This window comes from Onychostoma macrolepis, chromosome 10 (genome assembly GCF_012432095.1).
Source record: "Onychostoma macrolepis isolate SWU-2019 chromosome 10, ASM1243209v1, whole genome shotgun sequence".
In the NCBI taxonomy this organism is placed as follows: Eukaryota; Metazoa; Chordata; class Actinopteri; order Cypriniformes; family Cyprinidae; genus Onychostoma; species Onychostoma macrolepis.
In genome coordinates, this window is record NC_081164.1 from 3,000,167 (window position 1) to 3,024,315 (window position 24,149).

Sequence of the window (24,149 nt, forward strand, 5' to 3'; positions counted from 1 at the left end):
CGCCCGATGAAACGGTCTATACGCCGATCCAGAGCATCCCAAACATGCTCAATGGGTGACATGTCCGGTGAGTATGCTGGCCATGCAAGAACTGGGATGTTTTCAGCTTCCAGGAATTGTGTACAGATCCTCGTAACATGGGGCCGTGCATTATCATGCAGCAACATGAGGTGATGGTCGTGGACGAATGGCACAACAATGGGCCTCAGGATCTCGTCACGGTATTTCTGTGCATTCAAAATGCCATCTATAAAATGCACCTGTGTTCGTTGTCCATAACATACACCTGCCCATACCATAACCCCACCGCCACCATGGGCCACTCGATCCACAACATTGACATCAGCAAACCGCTCACCCACACGACGCCATACACGCTGTCTGCCATCTGCCCTGTACAGTGAAAACCGGGATTCATCCGTGAAGAGAACACCTCTCCAAAGTGCCAGACGCCATCGAATGTGAGCATTTGCCCACTCAAGTCGGTTACGACGACGAACTGCAGTCAGGTCGAGACCCCGATGAGGATGACGAGCATGCAGATGAGCTTCCCTGAAACGGTTTCTGACAGTTTGTGCAGAAATTCTTTGGTTATGCAAACCGATTGTTGCAGCAGCTGTCCGGGTGGCTGGTCTCAGACGATCTTGGAGGTGAAGATGCTGGATGTGGAGGTCCTGGGCTGGTGTGGTTACACGTGGTCTGCGGTTGTGAGGCCGGTTGGATGTACTGCCAAATTCTCTGAAACGCCTTTGGAGACGGCTTATGGTAGAGAAATGAAACATTCAATTCACAGGCAACAGCTCTGGTGGACATTCCTGCAGTCAGCATGTCAATTGCACACTCCCTCAAAACTTGCGACATCTGTAGCATTGTGCTGTGTGATAAAACTGCACATTTTAGAGTGGCCTTTTATTGTGGCCAGCCTAAGGCACACCTGTGCAATAATCATGCTGTCTAATCAGCATCTTGATATGCCACACCTGTGAGGTGGATGGATTATCTCGGCAAAGGAGAAGTGCTCACTAACACAGATTTAGACAGATTTGTGAACAATATTTGAGAGAAATAGGCCTTTTGTGTACATAGAAAAAGTCTTCGATCTTTGAGTTCAGCTCATGAAAAATGGGGGCAAAAACAAAAGTGTTGCGTTTATAATTTTGTTCAGTGTAGATAGTTTAGGAAATCTAACCCTGTAAAAGTGAGCGTCTAGTCAAAACAGTTGTCTGAGGAGAAGCTGGCTTTGACCTTGACTTTCTGCTGTTGCTTCTGCCCCACAGTGCCTTGCAGCGTGGGAGTCCCTCATTCCACTGTTACAAGACAAACAGGAAGCAAAAGGCGAAACGAACTGAGCATGTTTCAGACGTTCTCCTGGCCACCGGCGAGGTCCAGAGCTCGTGACCCAGGCTGTCCTCGGACCTGTCCGGCACGAGCAGAGTTTTCACGGGACGGGACGCTGCTGGAGCAGACGAGCTCCGAGAATCCATTTTGTAAAGTGTCTTTATTTGTTAAAGCCCATCCATCCAACCACTTCTCTCTCTCTCTCTCTCTCTCTCTCTCTCTCTCTGTTTTTTTTTTTTGTGGAAGGAGAATTTGTAGTTTCCTCTTTTCAAGCTCAGACTGGAACTGCAGAAGAAACTGTAAACGCTTTGGGAAACCGAAAAACGATCATGAGGATGAGAGAGGGAAGGACGTTTTTGGTGACGTCAACAAATTTGTAGTTTTTAGTGAGTGGCAAACATCAGCTATCCTTTTGTAAATGCTTGTCTTTTGATGCTGATCCGTTGAAGGGAACCGAGACGTCAGTGTTTTGCTTTTTGGTTTACGTTCATGAAGAGTCCCGCGGAAGGTTTGCCAACATTCCTCTTGCCAAAGATGTGGAACTGAAGTTTGATATTTCCTGGACACTGGCACCACAAAACCCTTGCCTGGATCGGCTGTTCCCTCGTTCTACTCTAAACTAAGCTGTTGCGTTAAAATTAAGGATGTTCTCCCAGCCATACTTGACCTCATTAAATATTTATGACGAAAGATGTGTCATAATGATTTGTACTTGTCTTAATGGGGCAGGATCTGTGGTTGGGTCATCTAGTCTAATGTGAGGTGAATGTAATGAGGGACGTTTCCTGTGAAACTCTGGGATAATAATGGAGAGCGGTTAATCTCCAATAATATACGTACTTTCTGAAATTCAAAGCTTTTAGTAAATGCATTATGGCAAATGTTTTTGGCAGCTGTTGCATCAGGCAGAACTGCAGTGCAGGATAGTGATATGTTACTGTTTAAAAGTTTGGGGTCGGCGAGTTTATTTCTAAAAACCTTTTTTTTTTTTTAAAGAAGTCTCACTAAGGCTGCATTTATTTGATCAAAAATACAGTAAAAACAGTGAAATATTATTGCAATTTAAAATAACCGCTTTCTATGTGAATATATTGCAATTTTTAATTTTTTTTTCTGTGATCAAAGCTGAATTTTTAGCATCATTACTCCAGTCTTCAGTGTTGCATGATCCTTCATAAATCATTCTAATATGCTGATTTGCTGCTCAAGAAACATTTCTGATTATTATCAATGTTGAAAACCATTGTGCTGCTGCTTATTTTTGTGGGAACTGTCATGCATTTTATTTTTCAGCATTCTTTAATGAATAGAAAGTTCAAAAGAACAGCATTCATTTGAAAGAGAAATATTTTGTGACTTTATAAATGTCTTTACTGTCACTTTTGATCGATTTAATGCCTCTTTGCTGAATAAAAGTATTAATTTGTGACCCCAAACGTTTGAATAGTAATATTCAGCACTGACATTATAGAATTACAGATGCCAAACCAACCACTTTCTATGTTGTTTTCTTTGCAACATTCTTGATGCAAAGTGTTACTGAACGTGTTTTCATGTGTTTCTCACAAAAACTGTAGAAATGCCTTGCCTTTGTTTCAGCCCCTGATCAAAATGATATTTTTCATAAAGGAAATGAAGCCTATTTCAGGTCTATTAAAGGGATATTTCACCCAGACATGTAAATAGACAGAATTGTCATTTTTGGATTATTTTCTAATGATTTGTTATAATTATTATGATTTTTGTAACTTTATTTCCAATTAAGGATATGTAAAGTGCATATATATATATATATATATATATATATGTGTGTGTATATATATATATATGTATAAATTTTATGTATATTTGATATGATTTAAAATTGTATTATAGACATATTGCATTAGAGTTCAATACGTCTGTTTTTCAGTAAAAAAAAAAAAAAAAAAGTTGAATTGCTTTATTATGGACACTAATGAAAATGGTCTTGAAAATTAGGCTTCATTTTCTGTATGTTTTTTTCCACTTTATATTAAATAACCAGACATTTGGTGAGATTCACCACTACCATAGAATGAATCACATTAAAAAAAAAAGAAACAAATCAATTGGCTGGTATATATTATATTACATAACAGTTCTGCCTGTTGTGGGGTAGTTCTCTTCAAGTTAAAGCAGACTTAATGAACAGAGAAGTTTGTCATCTCTCACAGTTCTGTCATTTCGAGATCACAGTTTGCATCATTTTTTGGACATTTTAAGTCAGTTCTCCATCAATGTTGCAATTACATAGAAATGTAGCAAAGACCAGTCAGAAAGTATGTTTTATCAGATCTGGCCCTCCAGTGTTTGAGCAGAGCTGCAGCACACAGATTGGAAACATGCCGCCTGCTGGTAAATGCTGTTACTGCAGTCATTGCCTTTTCTTTAAGAAAACAGAGCCTCCAGAATACAAATGTTCTGTCTGGAAGCATAGGCTCTTTTCTAGATGTCTAGGTGTGATCTTTTTTTAAAATTATTATAATTTTTTTTAATGTGATCTAGTGAAGAGACATGGCCTGAAGTTTAACTCATCAAATCCAGTCAGCCTTATACTTTTGTCTCCATTAATTTTTAAGATGATTTGATCGATTTGTTACAAAGGCAGCTATATGACTTGTTGCTTTAATGCATGGTGTACATTATGATATAAAATACAGTTTATACTGGATATTATTAAATTCAGTTTTTTACAAGAACAGGTTAAATGTAAAGTGAATATATGACTTTCAAATGACTGCCTGCAGAATCTGCAATAATTGTGATCCATTAATGTGTTATTTTACGTACTTAATGGTTAAAAAAAATTTTTGTTGTTGTCAAACTTTAAACAACTGTAGCATGAGTGTGTAATATGTTTACTTACAGATCAGTCCAGCAGGTGTGTGTGAGGTATAAATCAACAAATTAAACTAAAGCATTTGAGGAGAATCACTTGCAGTTTATTAAAAGTTTATTCCCTTTGTATGTTTTATATACATCATGTTTTTTAAAGCTCATTTGGCTTCCTTTTAGCATAAATTGTTTATCATTAAATTGATAGGATATAAATTCTGGGCTTTAAAAGGAAGAATAACTTGTACAGTGTTTGATGCTGTTACTCTTTACCTCAAATGATTTTAATACTGGACCATTGCCATAAAAATAATTAGAATATACTAATAAGATGTATTTTTTCTTTAATGTATTTTTGTGCCTTTGCACAAGAAGAACTAAAAACTATATAGACTTACGGCCTGCCACATAGAATGATGATTAGTTGTATAATAATTGTATTTCCTGTATACTTTGTGTAAAAAAAAAAAGTATGTTTAAGATGAACGCACCATACACAAATGTACAAATAACTTGATTTATTGCAAAATCTGTACAATAAAAATCTGATAAAAGATGTCATCCATTTCAAATAGACAGTGCATACAGAAATATTGCTGACACATTACAAGAAGGTTACATTAGTTAATTAACTAAAATGAACAGTACATATATTAAAGTTTTTGTGTATGCTGGTTAATAAAAATAAAACTGACCATTGTCAGTTCAGGTCCATTAAATAATATTAACAGATACAATAATAATGTACTAGTGAATTAACATTAAGAATATTATACTTTCAAAGTATTATCTACTGTGAGTTCATATTTAGTATTGTAGTCAATTAATGTTAACAAATGGAATTTTTTTTGTAAACTGCTATCAAAATATCTAAAAACTAAAGATTTCATACAAAGACGTGTAAAAACCATTGCAATTATGATGCTACACGGACTGCATTACCAATAATGCAAAGTTTATCCACAGTGCAACAGGAAGTAACATTATCTATTCCAGTAGATAACATTTAATAAGTCATTAATAAGTCATTTAATAAGATAACAGTATCCATTCAAGCCAACTTCTAGTCAACTGAATGATAGAATATCTTCTTTTGTGTGTAACTCCAGTGTAAACCTTCAAATCATTTATTACGCAAACATATTTCAATAACTTGTCCATTTGTGACACTTTGTGTCTTTGGTGTGGCTGATGATGTCAGTTCCCTTGAATTCTCTCATATCCATCATGTCTTGCAGAGCGGCATCCTACAATGCTAGACATAAAAAAACAATAAAAATGTTTTAAGAGTAACTTTTTCTCAGAATTCAATGGTGAATGGAATATTATCAAAGGTGTCCTTACCTAATGGGTATCATAGAAAGAACAGTAAAGATGCTGGACAGTATGAAGACAAAGCCTGGGAATGTGTCAAGTGTAGCCTGATAGATCTCAGTGTAGATGGGTGTGGTGACCAAGCTTGCAAGTTTGAAGGACAACTGGAGCATGACAAAGGTAATGCCTATGGAAGGAAATCATGAAAAAAGCTAATCATGAAAATGACAAAAGATGTGCTTCATCAAACTACAGAGTTCTTAACCAAAGGTTGCTTGTTCAGCTTGGCATCCTGTCACTACCACAATTATACCTTTATATTTCAGCTCTACTACATAGGAGTTACACAGTGTCAGTGCCAACAGGGTCAGACCGGGTTTGGTTCATGTGGCCTGTGGGTATGGTATCAGAAGAGTAGCGGGCCAAGCACTGAACCCTGAGGCACTCCAGTAGATGGCTGATGCGATACACACTTACACTGAAATATTATGCTGTATATATATATATATATATATATATATATATATATATATATATATATATATATATATTATAAATATTATACATATATATTATACATATATATCAGTGGCGTTCCGTCCATATAAGCTGCAAATGCTCTGCATACCCAGGCCATTTGAGAAGATAAGTTCATAGGATAATTCATATAAACATGATTATAAGTTGATCCCTTGTCATTTGAAATGTAACTTAAAGCTTAAAGAGTTAGGAATAAGCAGTGTTGGGCACGTTACTTTAAGAAAGTAATTAGTTATAGTTACTAGTTACTTCTCACAAATAGTAACTGAGTTAGTAACTGAGTTACATAATTATAAAAGTAACTAATTACCAGGGAAAGTAACTATTGCGTTACTTAAAAAAAAAAAATTCAAATGTCAAATAACTTTGGATGCCCCCAATATTAAATATGTTAAATTAATGAAATGGACACTAAAAAGAATAAATTATTATTATAAAACATTGTACATTAATCTACACTATTTATCTACTAACACTTAGTATCAGTCAGTCAAGCATTATAATATAATATTATGATCATTTAATATTATATGATGATAGAACTTTAGTAATTAGAATAACCAAGTATGAATGCATATTTGTCATCAATATAAAACGCACTAAGGATTAATGAGCTGCTGGGTTCATGAATATTAATCACGTTGTCTGCGTTCGCTCGAATTGATTTGCTGAAATCAAAACAGTGATGATAATAGGTGAGCGCCTGCGCCAGCCAATGAGATTGTCGTTTGCGCATTAGCTCCGCCCACTACCAGAGAAACCGGCACTTCTTAAAAGCTGAATAATTCCAAAGGAACTCCGTTATTTTGACAGGAAAATACAACAAAGAATATCGCTTACATGTAGCGCGTCAATTCTGCATGTTATGAAAGACTCTCTTGCTCTGTATCTTTGTTTGCGCGCGTGTATGTGAGAGAAAGCGACGGCGAGTCGTGCTCTTCACACTAGAGTTTATGGTACGTCAAATACAGCTACACTGCGCATCCATTCAGATGAACTGAAAAATTAAATTCTAATAATGTAATAGTAACGCCACATTTTATTGTCAGTAACGGTAACGGCGTTGTAACGGGGGAAACAGTAATTCGTTTGATTACTCGTTACTGAAAAAAATAACGCCGTTAGTAACGCCGTTTATTTATAACGCGTTATTCCCATCACTGGGAATAAGTACGAAAAATTATTTATTTGCCAAATGGCAGTAATTCTCTTTAAATCTACAAGTTGCAGTTGCTTCCGGGCGAGCAGATTCTCCACAGCTTTCTCGCATCTGCTCTATCACTATGACTTCAGGATTGTAGCGCGTTCTCATTGGTTTGCTCGCATGCGGCTGATTTCATGAACGAGGTAAGCTGTCCGCAAAGCGCACGCCCAAGCCCTTTTAATGCAGTTTTATGTTTTCTCAACCAAAGCAAATTTTAAAAGTCCACTGAAAACATATCTTCTTACATTTTTGGTCATAGACAAGGTATGTTGAAGATATACCTTACTGTCAACATACCTAAGCTGTAAATTGAAAAAAAAAAAATGCTTATAAAAACGTGGGCTATATAAAATTTTAATAATAACAAACATCAGGAAAAGAAAGAAACATAAATCCTCTGAACATTTTGAACATTAAAAATGTTATTGTTCCCTTTGTTTTATGCTTGTGTCTCATTTTATTATTGCTTGCAAGGTTGCAGCATTACTTGGCAATATTTTAAAGATATTATTTTTGTGTATTTTGCTTGGTCTGTTATTGGAGTAGTGTCACCCGGGTGGGAGTTTTAACTCCTATTCACTGGGAATAAAAAAAATAATTTAGCTGATGCAGAGAGACATATATAATATTACGTATCATAACGTAACTACGTGTAAACGCTATTTGGTGGTTTTTACTTGGAAATATATATAACAATGGATAAACCTGAAACGATGGAAGAAGCATTGGAGATTAATTTAATTTAAAAATAAGGTCGGAAATGTGCATCGACACCTGCCACGGTGTTTCTTATTTGTCATCTGTGATCCCTTTTGAGTGTCCTAAAAGCCGATAGGGGGAGGGGTCTTACCACTCAGCATACCCGGGTTAAAAAAGTCACCGCTCGCCACAAATATATATATATGTAAACACATTTTTATAGGCTTAGTAGTAGTTTCATTTATCTCAATGCTACATTACAGTTAGTGTTCAGAGTGTGACCGTACTAAATTACTGCTTTTACACCTGTCAGCCTGTCTTTTCTTCAAAATAACTTATTCTTTACAAATGCTCGAATCTGCTTTGACTTCCATAGCTTGTCACTAGCTGTGTGCTGTTGATAAGGTAAAGTGCACAGCCTCAAATACTAGCACAAACTAACACATACTCGAATAAAAGCACAGACATGCATTGTAGTAAGGGCTAAAAATTCACCTGTCCACTCTCTCTGAACCGGGAATTATTTAAACTACACTTTGCTGGCCTGAGTCCTACCACACGTGCAGATTCAACAAGGTATCTTCAAGAGAGGAAGTGTTTAAGTAGCATCTGCTATCCACTGGAGTGCCTCAGGGTTCGGTACTTGGCCCCTTGCCTTTCTGATAAATCATATTCTAACACCTTGTCACCTCAGCCAGCCCATCAATTGACCATAAACAATTAACTGTACAACTGGGATTGACAACAGTATCACCAGCTAGGTCAGCCAAGAACACCGGTAATTAAGCACTGACAACAAATCAACGAAAACCAGAAAACAACCAGGAGTGTGTTTCCCAAAAGCATCGTTAGGTGCTAACCAGGGTTGCAAGTTCCATTGAACTCTGTTGGTAATGATGGAACTTGTGACCATAGCTACTTTTGGGAAATGCACCACAGGTAAGAAACTTAATAATTTTTTCACTTGCCTATAAAGCTACTTTTTGTTACCACACAAAAGCATAAATATTTATGCGGCCTCCACCCATAACTACACTGGCACGTTGTTTCATTTCTCTCTTTGTTTTGTTCGCACTTCAACTTCTGAATATACAGTATACACCAGATACTTATATGCTTCACAGCACAGCTGCATGAGCTAACATGCAAATTGGGTAAAAGTCAAGTGAAGTCTAAGTTTACTTTTGAGGAAATTTTAGTGTTCTATAAAATGTTTTTGGCAGCACCATATGCAGACACACAACTTGTTTAGGGCACTGAGAGAATAAAGAACTGACACCTACCATACGAGGTTCCCTTGACCTGTTTGGACAGCAGTGAGCGAATGGTGGGCATTGGAATCAGAGCAAACAGAGTGATAGAGCGAGCTAAAGGAGACAAGAACAAAACCTCAGATCAGAGGAGAATACCAATACATCTGTAAAGTGATTTATTGAACATTTTTCACACCTTATGCTGACTCCATGTAAATTCTTCCTTTGAGGAACTATGCACTGGTTTACATTCAGTTGAAATGCTCATTTGTTACTATAGTTAGAAACAGTGTTGGGGGTAATGCAAGTAACGCAAGTTACATAATCAGATTACTTTTTAACTAGTAAAGTAACATTACTTTTAAATTTACAAATAAATTATCTGAGTTACTTTTTCAAATAAGTAACACCAGTTATTTTGTTGTCCCATTTATTGACTGGCAGCTCTTCATTGATCCAATTCAACCATAATTAATTAGCAAGAATTACTTAATCATAACATTTGTAACTGAAGAGTGTTAAACATTCTCTCTTCTCCTGCGTCCGATTCTTCATTGTAATCCAGAATTGCAACACAACTGTTTGCTTGAGCTGCGCTCTCCACTGTATTAATGTGAAACCTGAGGCTTATTCATTTCACTTTTTGTGTGAAAGGGCTTTTACACTTGCCAAAATAGAAGTTTTTTATATTAAAAACAAACAAGTGAGCCCAGCTCGGATTTTAAATGTAATGCAAAAGTAAAGTAACACATTACTTTCCATAAAAATAAATAACATAATACAGTATTGTAAAGCAAGTAACTTTCCCCAACACTGGTTAGAAAAGTCACTCAGGTACAGCCAAACATAAAGTACATTATTTCTCATAATGTTTTATAATGCTAATATAAGCCATGTGTGTGTGTGTGTGTGTGTGTGTATGTGTACACATATATACACATACATACATACATACATGCATGCGCCATAACACCTGAGCATGCATCGTTACCAGATATTCTACCTTATCTGACCCTTATTGCGTTCATTGATGTAAGCCAACAGGGTCTGATTAATATTTAGCCAGATAATGGTCATATTTAATACATTAAAGGTAGATTTAAGGGTACATGAATAACCCTTAAATTCAAATAAGCAATTTAATCCCACTGGTCACAATGTGACCGTAAAAAAGTTTTTCATTTATAAAGCTCTAAAAATGTTACTGACTGGTGTTTTAGTGCATTTTCAGCAAATATGGAAAAAATAAAGGGTCTCAATTAAATATGTGCAGTTTCACATGTTAAGTGCAAATTGTCACATGACCAGAGCAGTTTATTTCCTGTTTGCACCTTGAGAAGATGATGGCTGCATCAAAGCTCCAAAACAAAAGGCTAGTAATGTATGTTAACATTAAGATAGGACAAAGATACACATTATCTTTAAGGTATTGGTACACATTAAGGTGTCTAGTATTAATATATGAATTCACAATTATTCAGTTTTGTTGAGTGTGGTCGTAGAATGAGTAAATATCTTGATGGCAACAATAGTGACCGGTGGTATAATAACTTTTTTTTTTTTTTTTTTTGTATCTTAGTATACCTATTCAGTGTTGTATAAGGTTTTTTAAAAAAAAATATATAATAGTAACCACAGAATGTGATGAAACAGTTTAAAATGGTTTAATAAATAGGCTGAGATATGTAAGAATTTTGATGACTGCAGAAATAATTTAATTTCAGTATACACATTATCCCACCGGTCACAATTGTGACCAACCATAAAACCCAAACTTTTATATATATATATTGATTATTTAAAGGAGTCACTAATGACACATCATTTTGATATTTTCATGTCCGAGAAAAAAATTGGGATTAAATGGGTTAAGTAGCTAAAACAGATTATTTGGTTTTTGGTTATAACTTACCCAAATAGTACATCGGAGTTGTGGTCACGAAAGCCATGGAATAAATCCCAGCTGCGAAAGACACCATGCCGATCATGACCATGCTCTCATCTCTAACAGAACATCTTGTGAAAATCTTCACACCCACAAAACTGGTGATGAAGAGAAGCGATCCCGCCGCGTTTCCATAACCCACCTCAGTTGCGCCCCAGTTGAGGGGGTCTTTGAGCACATAAGCTGCCAACATCTCCATTCCTCCAGCCACTGCTATATCATACAAAATCCCACCGACGAACAGCAAAGCGATGTTTATTTTATCGCGGGCTTCGTGGTTTATGATCCCAACACTTTCCCGTCTCTCCTGCCTGTCTCCAAGCTCGGAGACATCGACTTGCAGGAAAAATGCCGCGTAGAGCAGGCAGAGGAAGTACAGTAGCACGCTAAAACTAGATAAAATTGCTCCTTGTTTGAGATCTACGGTATAGAGGTTAAATAAGTGACCAGAAGCCAAACTACCAATGAAACCGGCGATTCCGTACACCAGCTCCGTCCTCATGATGCGCACAGACCGCTCTTCCGCACCTGAGCACACCGACACCAGCGCCATCACACCTGCCCAGTACGACGCGTACCCGCCGCACAGTCCGTGGATCACCGGCACCGCGTACAGCACCTGGAGAGGCCATTCCATCACGATATCCAGCAAGAGCAAACCTCTGGACAGAAAATATCCAACCAGAGGAACCACTATCGGCACTTTCCTGTAACCTTTGTCTCCAACCTTAGCCAGAATGATCGCTGGCACAATCGGCATGAATTTGAGCACCATGTTGAAGGTCATGTTGAAGTTGGTGATGGCTTTCTGCTCGGTGTCGCTGTCGGGGTTTGCGCATCGTTCTTTAACCAGCATTTGGAGAGCGGTGTCAAAAAACGAGCTGGCCACCTGGGCACAGAACACTAGAGGCGCGATGTATTCACGACAGGACATCATAACCGCCATAAAACAATAAAAGCAAACAAATCCTTCTTTGATCCGAGTCGATGCTTCACAGAAGCTCAAACCCTCTGGGTGAAGTCCATCGCGTCATTCTGTTATGGGGAAGTTGTACACTGAAATACTTTCGGTGGTTAGTCATGTTTCACCCTGACACAAACACGTTCACTTTACTTTTTAAACAGTAATGTCATATAGGACACCATAGGTTTGTTTTATATAAACTTAATTATATTCGATTAAAATTCCAAGAAAAGGAAAGGTGTTTACTGCAAAGCATATCAAAACATATTTCTTAAAGAAAAACGAATCCTCATTGCATCCCCATGTGATGCAATACCTGCTGGTTTGTGTAAACCAGTCAAACAAGATCTCAAGTGGAAGAGCTGGCAATGATCTCATGGTCATGAGGAAATTTTTCTTAAACAAATAGATCACCTAAAATAATAATGATAATAATAAAGATCTACTCACCCTCATATCGTTTCTTTTTAATGAAAAAAAAAGAAGAAGAATGTAGGCACTTTTTCTGAAGTGAAGCTTCAAGGACAAAAGTCTTGTAACTTTCCCATTCTTTTTAAGTATTGAAAATACCACATAGTTTGACCATTCAGCCATAACCAAATATTCCAAATTACTCTCTTTTTGAATGAACGTTATAATATTTGGCATAATTCCACACCTTTTTACAACCTGTTCATTTAACAAAACTCGAATGCATTTTTCTTGTGATTTCACTGGAGAAAGCATATTATGGATACACACTCAGAAACAAATGCTACAAAAGCTGTCGCTGAGGCAGTAACTTTTCAACAGTGGTGGAAAGAGTACTGAAAATTTGTACTCAAGTACAAGTACTGTTACATTGCTGAAATAATACTCAATTACAAGTAAAAGTACTGGTGCCAAAACAGTACTTAAGTAAAAGTACAAAGTACTCGTCTCAAAAACTACTCAGAGTACTAGTTACTTTTTAGCTGGTGATATTTAATGAAAAAAAAAAAATATTCATTCATATCAAAGATCTATCTGGATAATAGCTACTTAGAACAAAATCCACTTTTATCTTATTGACTGAAATTAAATATTGGATATTGAATACTCCACCTCTTGCTCAGAGCAGATTCACGGTTGGATAAGAGTGGCTAAGAATATCTGTTTGTTACGTCTGACATCACGCTTCACCAATTCTGGGTCCTAACGCTCTGCCAGACACCCCCAAAAAACACCAAACTGTGCTAATATACACACACGATGTCATGTAATACTGAAAAATTATAATCCTAACCTGTATTTCCATACTGAAATCCCAGAAGGCCAGACAGTGATTCAGCTAAAATATTAGTGTCTGGGACACTGTGAGCACGGAGACTGTAGTGTGCACAGCAAATTTTTAAATGCTTAGCTTAAATATGTAATGTTAATTAAATAGTGCTCATAAATGGTTGTTGAGATGGTATTCTCAAGTGAAATAAGTAGAGGCATGGACCCGGAAACAGCAGTCCTTACGTCACGACTTAACAAGAGGATTCTCCCCAAGCCTTCAAACTGACGTTATCAGAGCGAGAACGCCATTCCAGAGTGGAAGCAAATTTTTCAGTTTTTTATTAAAGATTACGACTGCAGACAATTTTTTTCCCAGTGTATTGCACGGTTAAATTGTTCACCACAAGACTAGTAATGTGCATTAAAAAGTTGTTTCATGACAACTAATCATTTTCAATACCATTGGCAAAACTACAACATACTGTATACTGCCATATAGATATTTTAATATTTAAAAAAAAAAAAATTGTCCATCCATTTTTTCAAGGCAATCATTATTTCAAGCTTTGAAACTGGTTTCAAAGTCTTCTAAAAAGACACATTCGCTTTATATGATGAACAGCTTTTAATATAGGCCTTCATGTACATACATATAAATATTGATCAATTACCATTACTAAAATGTAAATCTTAAACATTTGCTCATTCTGTGTATTTGTGTCTTTAAAATAGCGTAACTTTGTTGCAAAAGCTTACAACACAAGGACGCTTGATTTCAAATTTGATTTCAAACTGAATTGAATTTCAAAAAAAAATTACAAGTACAGTCAATAATAAAATTATAAAACAAATGACCTCAATTCAGTTGAGTTATTCGAAATATGACAACATTACATTTTTATTAGCAGTGATTTAAGAGCCATATATTTTAGGTCTATTTATTTAGGCTAGATAAATGGAGCATCAGATGGCTTTGAACTATAATGTCTGTACAATGTAGTGATGCAGTTAGACAGACTAGGATATTTATATGTATAAATCAGACAAATAGCCCATTCCAAAACATTTCTAGCATAAACTTACATTGTAAAGGTCCATCTTTGATTGTTGGAAGACTTTCTGGTGCATTTCACGTACAGACAATAACATTTCCAGTAGCATTTCCATCGGTCAGGCGTGGATCTATTCTGAATGGTTGATAACTTTCGACAAAGTTTAATCTAGGAGCAAAGAGAAATAATTTCTACTTTAAAAGCACGGAGAGATCGCGATAGCACACAGTCTGCGCACAATATCGGAGTGAGAGGACAAGCAGTTCATTTGTATAAATTAGGCCTATTTGAAAGCTCGCATCCAGTTTTCTGTGACTACATGACTGTTCTCATGTTACAATAAAGCGCTCGCCACATTTGCGTGGAAATGATTAAAACTATCCCGCGCGGATATTCTGATGCTGTCAAACTCGCTGTCTGAGAGGATGTGTATCGGTGTATATACGGTAGATACTGTGGAGAATGAGTAATGGAACCGTGTCAGATAGTTAAATATCGATAACAAAATATAGATATTTATGATAACGCTACCATGTAGTTTGTTTCTCCAAACTTTGAGTCCACAAATGACGCTGTGCTCCCTCACTGTCCGATCAGCTGCTCTTCACCTGCTGCAGCGGCGGCTTTTCCCGGGACTCGGTTCAGATATCAGGGCTTTTATTGGTCCGTTTACTATCGGATATCTTTATTGGCTACTGAAGTTTCGTGAAAGGTTTGAATATCAATTCAAATTGTGGGCGTACTCAGTAACGAACTATGATTTTAAAAGTAATGAAGTAGATTATTTTGCTTAATTTGTACTTAAGTACAAGTAAAAGTACAGCTTTAAAAATATACTCAAAAAAGTACAAGTACCCGAAAAAACTTCTCAATTACAGTAACGTGAGTAGTTGTAATTCGTTACCTCCACCACTGCTTTTCAAAAGGTATATTTTTGTTCCTTTTAGGTACTGGTATGTGCAGCTCCAATGACAGCTTTTGTACCATTTTTGTGAATTATTGTGATGTTTTTATCAGCTGTTTGGACTTTTATTCTGACGGCACCCATTCACTGCAGAGGATCCATTGGTGAGCAAGTGATGCAATGCTATACAGTTCTCCAAATCTGATGAAGAAACAAACTCATCTACATCTTTGATGGTCTAAGGGTGAGTAAACTCATCAAACTTTTTTTTTTTTTTGGGTGAACCCTTTAAACTCTTTTGGCATTACATTTGTCAAATTGACAGATTTTGATGAGTCAAGAATAGAGACGTTTTACACATTTTCTTTTTAATGAGAAAATAATTATATATGTGTGTAAGAGTGAGACTTACAATTACTATAAAACAATATAAGCAGAATATTAACATACAATAAGTGGTTAACATGTCAAAAGAGGGCTTTTGAAAGCATGATTGCATTATCACCCCATATCAGCATTCCTTTGGTTTCTCCCAAAGTGAACTAGAGCACTCAATAAACCTTTTAAGGAAGCATTTGCAAATGGATTTGTCATAACCATTTAAACAACAAGAGCAAAACACGCAATGTATTTTTGGTGTTACTTCAAAAGTAAAGATAAAAAACACTGTTTACTTGGTTCAAACTGTGAAAAAAAAACAATACTTCTTGTGATTTCATTAAAGGCAAGATTTTTTTTTTTCTTTGAAAAGCACACACTGTTTTCTGTGAAACTGACAATGAAACTGAAAATCTATTGCAACAGACGCAGTAGTTGTCATGCATACGGGACACTGGCGAGGAAAATTCTTGACTACAAGTCTAAAGTACGTTTGTAGTTGAAAACTTTAGCAATCACATTAGCAACATTTCGGTGAAATTTCACGGAGAAAAAGGTAGTCAGTAGTGTGTCCAAAGTCGCTTTCAAACTGGGTTGCCAGATCTGCAGAACAAAACCATCCCAGTTTCTTTTCAACACTAGCCCAAAACGACTCCATTCGCGAATTTCTCTTCCGTCGGAGTCCGCTCAGTCAAAATTCCCAGGGTGTCCTGGACTAAAAAAACAACCCCTGGCAACCCAGGTAGAACCCGTGGACTTGGCAACCCTGCTTTAAAACCAACAACTTTCTGTTGGTCAACGGGGTGAATCGGGGTGGATTTCCATTTTTCCAATTTAGAAACGTGAATTTGTCGCAGTCAGCCAACAGAAAGCTGCTTGATTTTGCTTCATACACTATTGACAATAGACAATGAATATTTTTGCGTATATTTAGCGAAAATTCGCTAATGTGCTCGCAATTCCCGTCTGCTGTTCCCACATATCCTTAAAGGCTCATGCTTTTGCCATAATGCTTTAACACATCGACAACTGCAAGACCGCTCAATTTCTAATGGTTCCTTTTTCCTCTGGTATCCTATATTAAAAGCAATTTGGCCACCATCCTATGCCATAGGAATCCTATTATATTGCAGATTTGAACATTGGCTTATTTTTTTATAATTTAACTTTATGAGGTAAAAACAACCATTTTTTTTGTCCATATCTCATACGTTATAATACAAAAGCATGCCATCTTTAGGAAAACTAAAGCTGGCTTTACGTTTCATTTGAACGCTGCACATTTCATGATGCAAAACCCGTCAGCATCACAGTCAATACTTTAACTACTCTGTGCTAATAATGTTACCTGTAGCACCTAAACAAACTAATGAAAACTGCATATAGTATGGCATACTTGGCCCTCAAATACACACAACACAGTATATATGAATAAATGTGCTGTAATAGTACTAAACACCAGTCATTTTTTCCCCCCAAAACTATTTTCCATTTATAGGAACACTGTATATATCTCACTACTCAAATAAAAATATTTTCCCCTTATAAAATTCAAATTATTTGCTCACCAACAATAATCATCTCATATCAAAGAATCCAAGTAAAAACCCAATATCCTGCTCCGAGTAAAACTGATGGTCATTACACAATCTCACATCAAGCATCAGTACAAACAAACAAACACTTCAGAAAGTCAACAAATATCTGTTTCCATCCATTAAATAAAGTCAATGCACCCTCTCCAGAAACATTTATAGTTCTGTAGGTCTAACTTTATAGATGTTATAACAATGCATAACTGTATTTTTGAAGAACCTATGCAATATATTCCACTCTAATCCAGAGACTACAAATACTTCATGTATACTCATAAAAGGACAGCAGTCCATTAAATACTTTTGTGTAATATATATTATATGTGGAGGGTACAAAAAACAACAAAGCCACATTGTTGAATGAAGCTCGTAGGATTGTCTTTGTTTGTGGCTTGAAAAACGCTTCAGACCAAAGGCAAAAATTAGAAGTCAAAGATTAAATATAGAAGAAGATTTGTCCTTGTATTTGTCCACGTTGTCTCTTTTACGCTGCACGTCCACCACTGATGTCAGTGTCCTGTATAGATGCTTGCTCTAACATCTGTTATATTGCCAAATGTTTTTTTTTTTTGTTTTTTTTAAGAATGTGAACAAAGAATAAACCATTCCAAAATTTCAGACATTCATGTGTACATATGTATCAATAAAGTGTTTGCAATACCATTAACAATTTCTGCTTATAATGGCTTCAAAAATGCCAAGGTATGCAACGAAAAATATTCAACCTTTTAAATTAAGATTAAAGGAAAATTCAGTGAATACTTTCTTAACATATCATGTTCTTTCCTTCATTTTTGCTCTCCTGCGCTACACATAACACAACATAAACATTCCCAAATAATCTACATCAGCCATTATATGTTCTGCATTACACTAAACCTCGATCCAAACACAGGTGCCTTCGACTGCAAACAGCAACAACATCATTAAAGTTTAATTTCACACGCATTTCCTGTCTTTTGTCAATGGAGAAAGCAGCTTCTGCCTATACAAAGCCATTGCCACCTCAGCAGGTTATTACCGCTTCCTCCTCTTCTGCTTGGATTTATTGTTATATCGGTCCGGGTAAAGAGTCTGCTCTTACAAACCTCACAACATCTTTCAAGGGTGCGAGCATTTGTGCCCTACTTTCATTTGTCCCCCTCATTAAAGCTTCCCTCTGAACTATATGGCAAAATTCGGAGAATGATTTGTCTTCCTATCACTACAGCCTGCAATTGAGAACATGCGATTAACAGGAAAACAAATAAAAGTACTTTGCCCTTTCGGACACTGCAAGACACATTTGTGTAGTTCTGCTTTCTAAATGGGCTCACGGCTGAATTCATATAATACATGGCACCAGTCCAAATGTCAATAATCTAGCTAGAAATCAGTTGTCATACTAATAACATAGTATTATCCCATACTTTCCATTCTTTTTTTCAAATTCCAAATTCAATGTGATCTTCACACTAATCTTACTTGCAACATAAATGCCAAAAGTCTCAAAAAAATGTTGCACATTCCACTTTCTCAAAACGTATCAGCACAAAAGAAAAAGCAATAACTTGGTCGTGAAAATGTGAAGCGGTATAGTATCTCTAGTCTTCAATGTCGAGCAAAGTTTTTATCCCCCATAGTCTCCAGAAACAAATCTTCAGAGAGGTGAGAATTGCTGTTGGGGTTTGAATTCCCAATAAATACTTGTGTTTGTCCTGTTGCACATTTTCCCTCTGGTTTTTCTCTCGTTCTACTTCTTTTCGTTATACAATGGAAATTTAATTTACTCTTCCTCCTCCTCCTCCTCCTCCTCCTCTTCTTCTTCTTCTTCCTCAGCCTCTTCCTGGTTGGCGTAGATTCCCGCCTCCCACCGGAGGGCCATGTTACTTTTTCTGCGAGTAACACGCGTTGCCTCCAGAACCTGAAGATAAATATAAAAATATGTGTTAATGGCTATTTTTTACTTATTATGCGATGATATTTTCACTACAGCGATTTCACTTGCAACCATAAACTGATGTTGACTTACAATGATAATTTATGTATATAAAACTTGATTTTTCTTAGAAAATCAGTGATTTGAGCTCCTGAAAGAACTCCTTTAACCCTTAATTTGAATATGTATTTATTTATAATAATAATAATAATATTTATTTATGTATGTAAAAATGTGTATGTTATAGAAGGGCTGGGTGATATGTTATTTTGCTATACCATGCTATACTGTGGCTATACATTATTTATAGTGACCACAACAAAAAAGTAATGATATTGAATGAAACATACACACCAGATGGTCTATTTTAGACCACACCTGTTCCAAACAGTTTCATGCTGAGTACAAGTTTGGGTCTGATTGTCCAAAACAGCTTTAGATGTAAACTGCACAACACACAATACAAGCTTAAGTGCAAACACAGCATGAAAGCAGAATAATAATGCAGAAAAGAGAACAGCCATGCTGTTTCAAAAGAAATATTTTTGTAAAACAGGTGCCAAAGTGTTACACTCAGAGGAGCCTTTGTGTGTTATTTCAGTGAACCTAAATGTCCAATCTGAAGGTCTTAAATAACTTCAACATTATGTAAAATATAAAAACACAAAAACATATTTGGGTTGAAATATTAGGACTCTGAATGGAGGTGGTAAAATGATCAAATGAAGACTGGACATTGTAAGTTCATTGACACGGGTTTCATGGAAATGGATCGAGACACTTAGGATATACAGTAGATCATGTAGGTGCAAATACTTTGACTATTTCAAAATGTGGCTCTATATAATGTATATGTAATGAATGATGCAATGATACCACATATAATACAGTGATTTCTCAGGAACATTTTTCATGTATCAAAGTATTTGGCACTGCTACAGGTTTTTCCCCAAGCATGCAATAACACAAATGAAGACACAATGAAGTTTGAAGCAAGCATTGTACAAGTACCTCAGTTGTAACTGAGCGGACATACTGACGAGAGGGAAAGAGGAAGAATTTGTTAATGTGTAAACACTTGCTATTGTGTAGAGAACAGCTTCTGAAAGTAGATCAGCTCACACCAAATAATTGTGTTTCTTTCATTTGTGTATATATATATATATATATGTTCTACTATATATACAGATCATATTTGCTCAATACTGTGTGCTCGGGGTAAAGCTAATGACTGCATTTGAAACTAGATAAAAAAGTTTGTCAAGACAAACTTTAAGTTGGCTTGAGAAAGCCGGACCAGAAAGTTTGAAAAAGTTAAAAAAGTTTAAGAAGTTTAGAAGTTTCAGTCTGAAACAGTTTGAAGTTTAAAATAGTTTTAAAAGCTTAAAGTTTGAATGTTTTGAAGGCAATACATTCTGTCAGAGATAGATAGATAGATAGATAGATAGACAGACAGATGCTAAGGACCTCAGAGTGGTTGCTAGGGTATTCTAGGTGGTTTCTAGGGTACTTGGAGTGGTTGCTATGACGGTTTCTAGGCTAACTGGGATGGTTGCTAGGGTACCTGGGGTGGTTGCTAGGGTGTTGCTGTGCGGTCGCTAGGGTGTTGCTATGAGGTTGCTAGGGTATTCTGTATGGTTGCTAGGGTGTTGCTATGTGGTTGCTAAGGGACTTTGGGTGGTTGCTAGGGTGTCCCTATGTGGTTGCTAAGGTACTTGGGGTGGTGGCTAGGGTGTTTCAATGCAGTTGCTAGGGCACCTGGAGCAGTTACTATGGTGTTGCTATGTGGTTGCTGGGGTACCCAGGGTGGTTGCTATGCGGTTGTTAGGGTACTCGGGGTAGTTGCTAGGTTAGTTTGGATGGTTGCTAGAGTGTTGCTATGAAGATAGATAGATAGATAGATAGATAGATTGAATGAGTTTGAATGGATTATAATAGTACATAGAAGGGAAGCTTGATTGAGTCTCAAAGAATTCTGGGAGTTTAGGTTTGAATTTAGTCTTGGCTCATTTGAACATTCCGTCAGTGTAAATCTACGGGATTTTTATGATTTTTAATCTTCATTTTTAGGAAAACTGTAAGTCTGATCAGTTAGAAAATATATAGCACACTCGGTCAGATCAGTCTGAAGATCTGCGCTGAGTTTGGAGTCTGTAGAGTTAAAGCTCCAGGAGGAGTTAGAGTTGATAGTTTTAGTCTCAGAAGAATAATAATAAGAAGTTTAAATAGCATTTCAGTAAGTTGGCTTTCTCAAGCCAACTTAATTACTATGTTCTTAACTTTGTTAGGGCAGTTCCCTATTGGTTTTTTTTTTTTCAAGGAGCAGGTGACTATATTTATTAAAATGTATTGACAATTGGAGGTGTTTGTTTGTGTAGGTTCAGGGCCTCACTACCACAGACACTGTTGATGGAAGACATGTCTTCCTGTATTTAGATCTGTGGTTAACCAATATAGTGCAACATAAAGCTGCAGTTATTGTCATTTATTTTGCATTCAGGACTGAAAGTGAATTAAATCCTCAGAGACCAATAATATTACCACTGCTGTGGTTCTGAAGTCGTATTACTTTGCCTGCATTATAATAATGGACTGTGATCCTGTCAGTCCAGCAAAGTTGCAAAACACAGGCACTTTATAATTTGTTCTCCAAATAATAGCTTTTTTTAAGAGGAAATGTGTAGTTGATATCTGAGAAAGCAAAAGGGGAAAGACTGTGGTTGACATGAAACAGTGTCTCCTCTGTATGTGTTCGATGGTGGTTTTTCACGTGGGACAAGTCTTTATGAATTCAGTTTCTAAATGAGCTGGAAAGTCCCGTTTCTTCACTTTCTTAGCATGAGATGAAATAGAGGAACATGGTTTCTGATGTAAGTTATGTCAATGGTATTTTAGTGGTAGGAATAACTAATTCCAAATGTCTTCATATAATTAAAGTGAATTAATTTAAGCCAATTAAAGTGAAAGTGAATGTTTTGATTATAATAGCAAATGGATGTCTGAGAGAATGCAAGTGTAGACAAGAAGAATCCACAGACAATGAATTATACTATAAGTAATATTACTGATTACCATTATTATATACATTTGAACCTGACCATAAGAGACTTACACTGCTGTCCTCAACTTTCTCTCGGCGCTTGACCTTGTGTGTCTCATAGTCCTCCATCAAAGTCTGCATGAAGTTCTTGGGCCGCTGTCCTCCAGAATCATCACTGCCCAGATCAGACAGCGGCGAGGGCAGAGCTCCATCTGAAGAGCACGGCGATGCTGGAGGAACTTGACGAACCTTCTCTATCTTACCTAAAGACAGAAGAAAACAGAACAGAATAATGAATGAATTTTCAAGAAATGTAGCCTATATAATTTATATTTCTTTATTTATATTGTACAACCGGCATATAATCTTGGCATTTTTCACAAGATCCATTCAAACTCTGTTTCTATTTTTGTTGTTACACTACATTACATTCCAAGCACTGATATGAAAATGAAAGTCTGGATTAATTTGGAATTTTAGCATATTTCAGCAAGATACTTTTTCCATCACTCATCAGTTTAGAGGACATGAAAGGGCCCGGAGTCCAAGACACATTCTTGATGACGACCCAAGTATGGATACTAGAGGCACAGAGAACTCAGTGTAGAAACCCACAATGCAGTTCCTCATCCCATTAAATCAAGGGAATCTGAGAGAAAACTATGTCAGAAAAACCAAACCATGTATAAATAAGTTATTTATATAAAAATAAGGCCTAATAAAAGAGCAGTATAATATATTATTATATGTATTTTTTCCATACTGGCCATAGTTTGCCACATATTTGTCACATGATATTCTCTGAAACTGAAAGTGCCCTTATTTTTTTTTACTGACGTTGTCAACTCAAGTCTTTATGCAAAGCTTTGGAAGAAAATTTCCTGTAGAAAGTGCCTCCTTACAAGAAGTCTATATTTGTCCTCTACAGATCCCTGTCATTAATGAGATGTCAATCATTGAGACTGATACCACAAGATAGCTTCAAACAAACACTATGGTATTTAGCATTACAGCTAAAAGAAAAGACTCATGCTTTCCCTATGACACCACTAGAGGGCAGACATAAGCTTCTCCAGTACAGAACATCATCAAGAATGAGACATGGACAATCGTCAACAGGAACAGCACACAATGACATTAAACACTGTGCTGCTGAGCATTACATCTAGCTCCATGCTAAATAAAGCCTCAATGGGACAATGGAGTTTAAACATGCTTCTTACCAATCAAACATAAACAGAAACATTTAAAGTACAGCCGGTTGCAATAATTTTGACATCAAACCAACACAAATCGAAAGTGTTAGTGGTCACTAGAACTGAAAACTTTGATTATATTACCCATATAGCCACACAGTATTATCTATCCTATTATTCAGAGGAGTCATCACTCATCAAGTCTATACAGTTTAAAAAACACCACCTCCCCAGTCGCTGTGCTGCAGTTTTCTTAAAACCCTCTTCAAAAAGCACAGCTTGCAAAAGTGACTCAGGCTGAACAGCGGGTGCAGACCCATGGGACACAGTGTGCAAGGAATCTAAACTAAAGAAGCTCTATACAGAAAATCTCCAGGATTCCAGTTACATGACTGAAAATCACCAGCTAATTAACATAAAATCTCAGAGCTAGAAATCAGAACCTTTGGTTTTAGCTGCTAGTTTGCATTAATAGTCAAACTGGCATATACACCATCAGAGGAAGATGCATTGATTACTGATTGAAGTACATAATTACTGATGCAATCCATGAAAAAACGTACAAAGAACAGCTGCGGTATGAGTACTAATTTGCAATTTATATGGCTTGTCCAACAGGGCTATCAATTGGGATAAGTTAAAGGGGTCATGAACTGAGAAATCAAAATTCCCTTGATCTTTTGACATATAAGAGGTCATTGTACTAGAAAA

The 24,149-nt window shown here is 36.5% G+C and overlaps 3 protein-coding genes across 11 annotated transcripts in view; 1 reads left to right on the forward strand and 2 right to left on the reverse strand.

Moving 5' to 3' along the window:
• Nucleotides 1–4,750, forward strand: part of snx30 (sorting nexin family member 30) — a 26,849-nt gene extending 22,099 nt beyond the window's left edge. Inside the window, exon 9 of the mRNA XM_058789846.1 lies at nucleotides 1,278–4,750. Coding sequence (XP_058645829.1) covers nucleotides 1,278–1,349 — 72 coding nt within the window. The 3' untranslated portion in view covers nucleotides 1,350–4,750. The remainder of the gene's footprint in view (nucleotides 1–1,277) is intronic.
• Nucleotides 4,698–12,423, reverse strand: LOC131548514 (thymic stromal cotransporter homolog). Its single transcript, XM_058789847.1, has 4 exons — nucleotides 11,117–12,423; nucleotides 9,235–9,318; nucleotides 5,539–5,695; nucleotides 4,698–5,449 (listed from the first exon to the last, which is right to left on the reverse strand). Exons 1-4 carry the CDS (start codon nucleotides 12,093–12,095, stop codon nucleotides 5,392–5,394), a joined length of 1,278 nt encoding a protein of 425 aa, XP_058645830.1. The 5' UTR covers nucleotides 12,096–12,423; the 3' UTR covers nucleotides 4,698–5,391.
• A 3,239-nt stretch (nucleotides 12,424–15,662) lies between these two features.
• LOC131548507 (A-kinase anchor protein 2) overlaps nucleotides 15,663–24,149 on the reverse strand; it is a 100,626-nt gene continuing 92,139 nt past the window's right edge. For 6 of the 9 annotated variants that reach the window (XM_058789824.1, XM_058789825.1, XM_058789831.1 and 3 more), the window contains 3 exons: nucleotides 22,315–22,505; nucleotides 20,214–20,237; nucleotides 15,663–19,187 (listed from right to left, as the gene is read on the reverse strand). In XM_058789824.1, the coding sequence (XP_058645807.1) occupies nucleotides 19,050–19,187; nucleotides 20,214–20,237; nucleotides 22,315–22,505 (353 nt within the window). In that variant the 3' untranslated portion in view covers nucleotides 15,663–19,049. Of the gene's footprint in view, nucleotides 19,188–19,556; nucleotides 19,649–20,213; nucleotides 20,238–22,314; nucleotides 22,506–24,149 lie in introns of all 9 variants that reach the window. The other 3 variants (XM_058789828.1, XM_058789829.1, XM_058789826.1) reach the window with 3 other exon arrangements.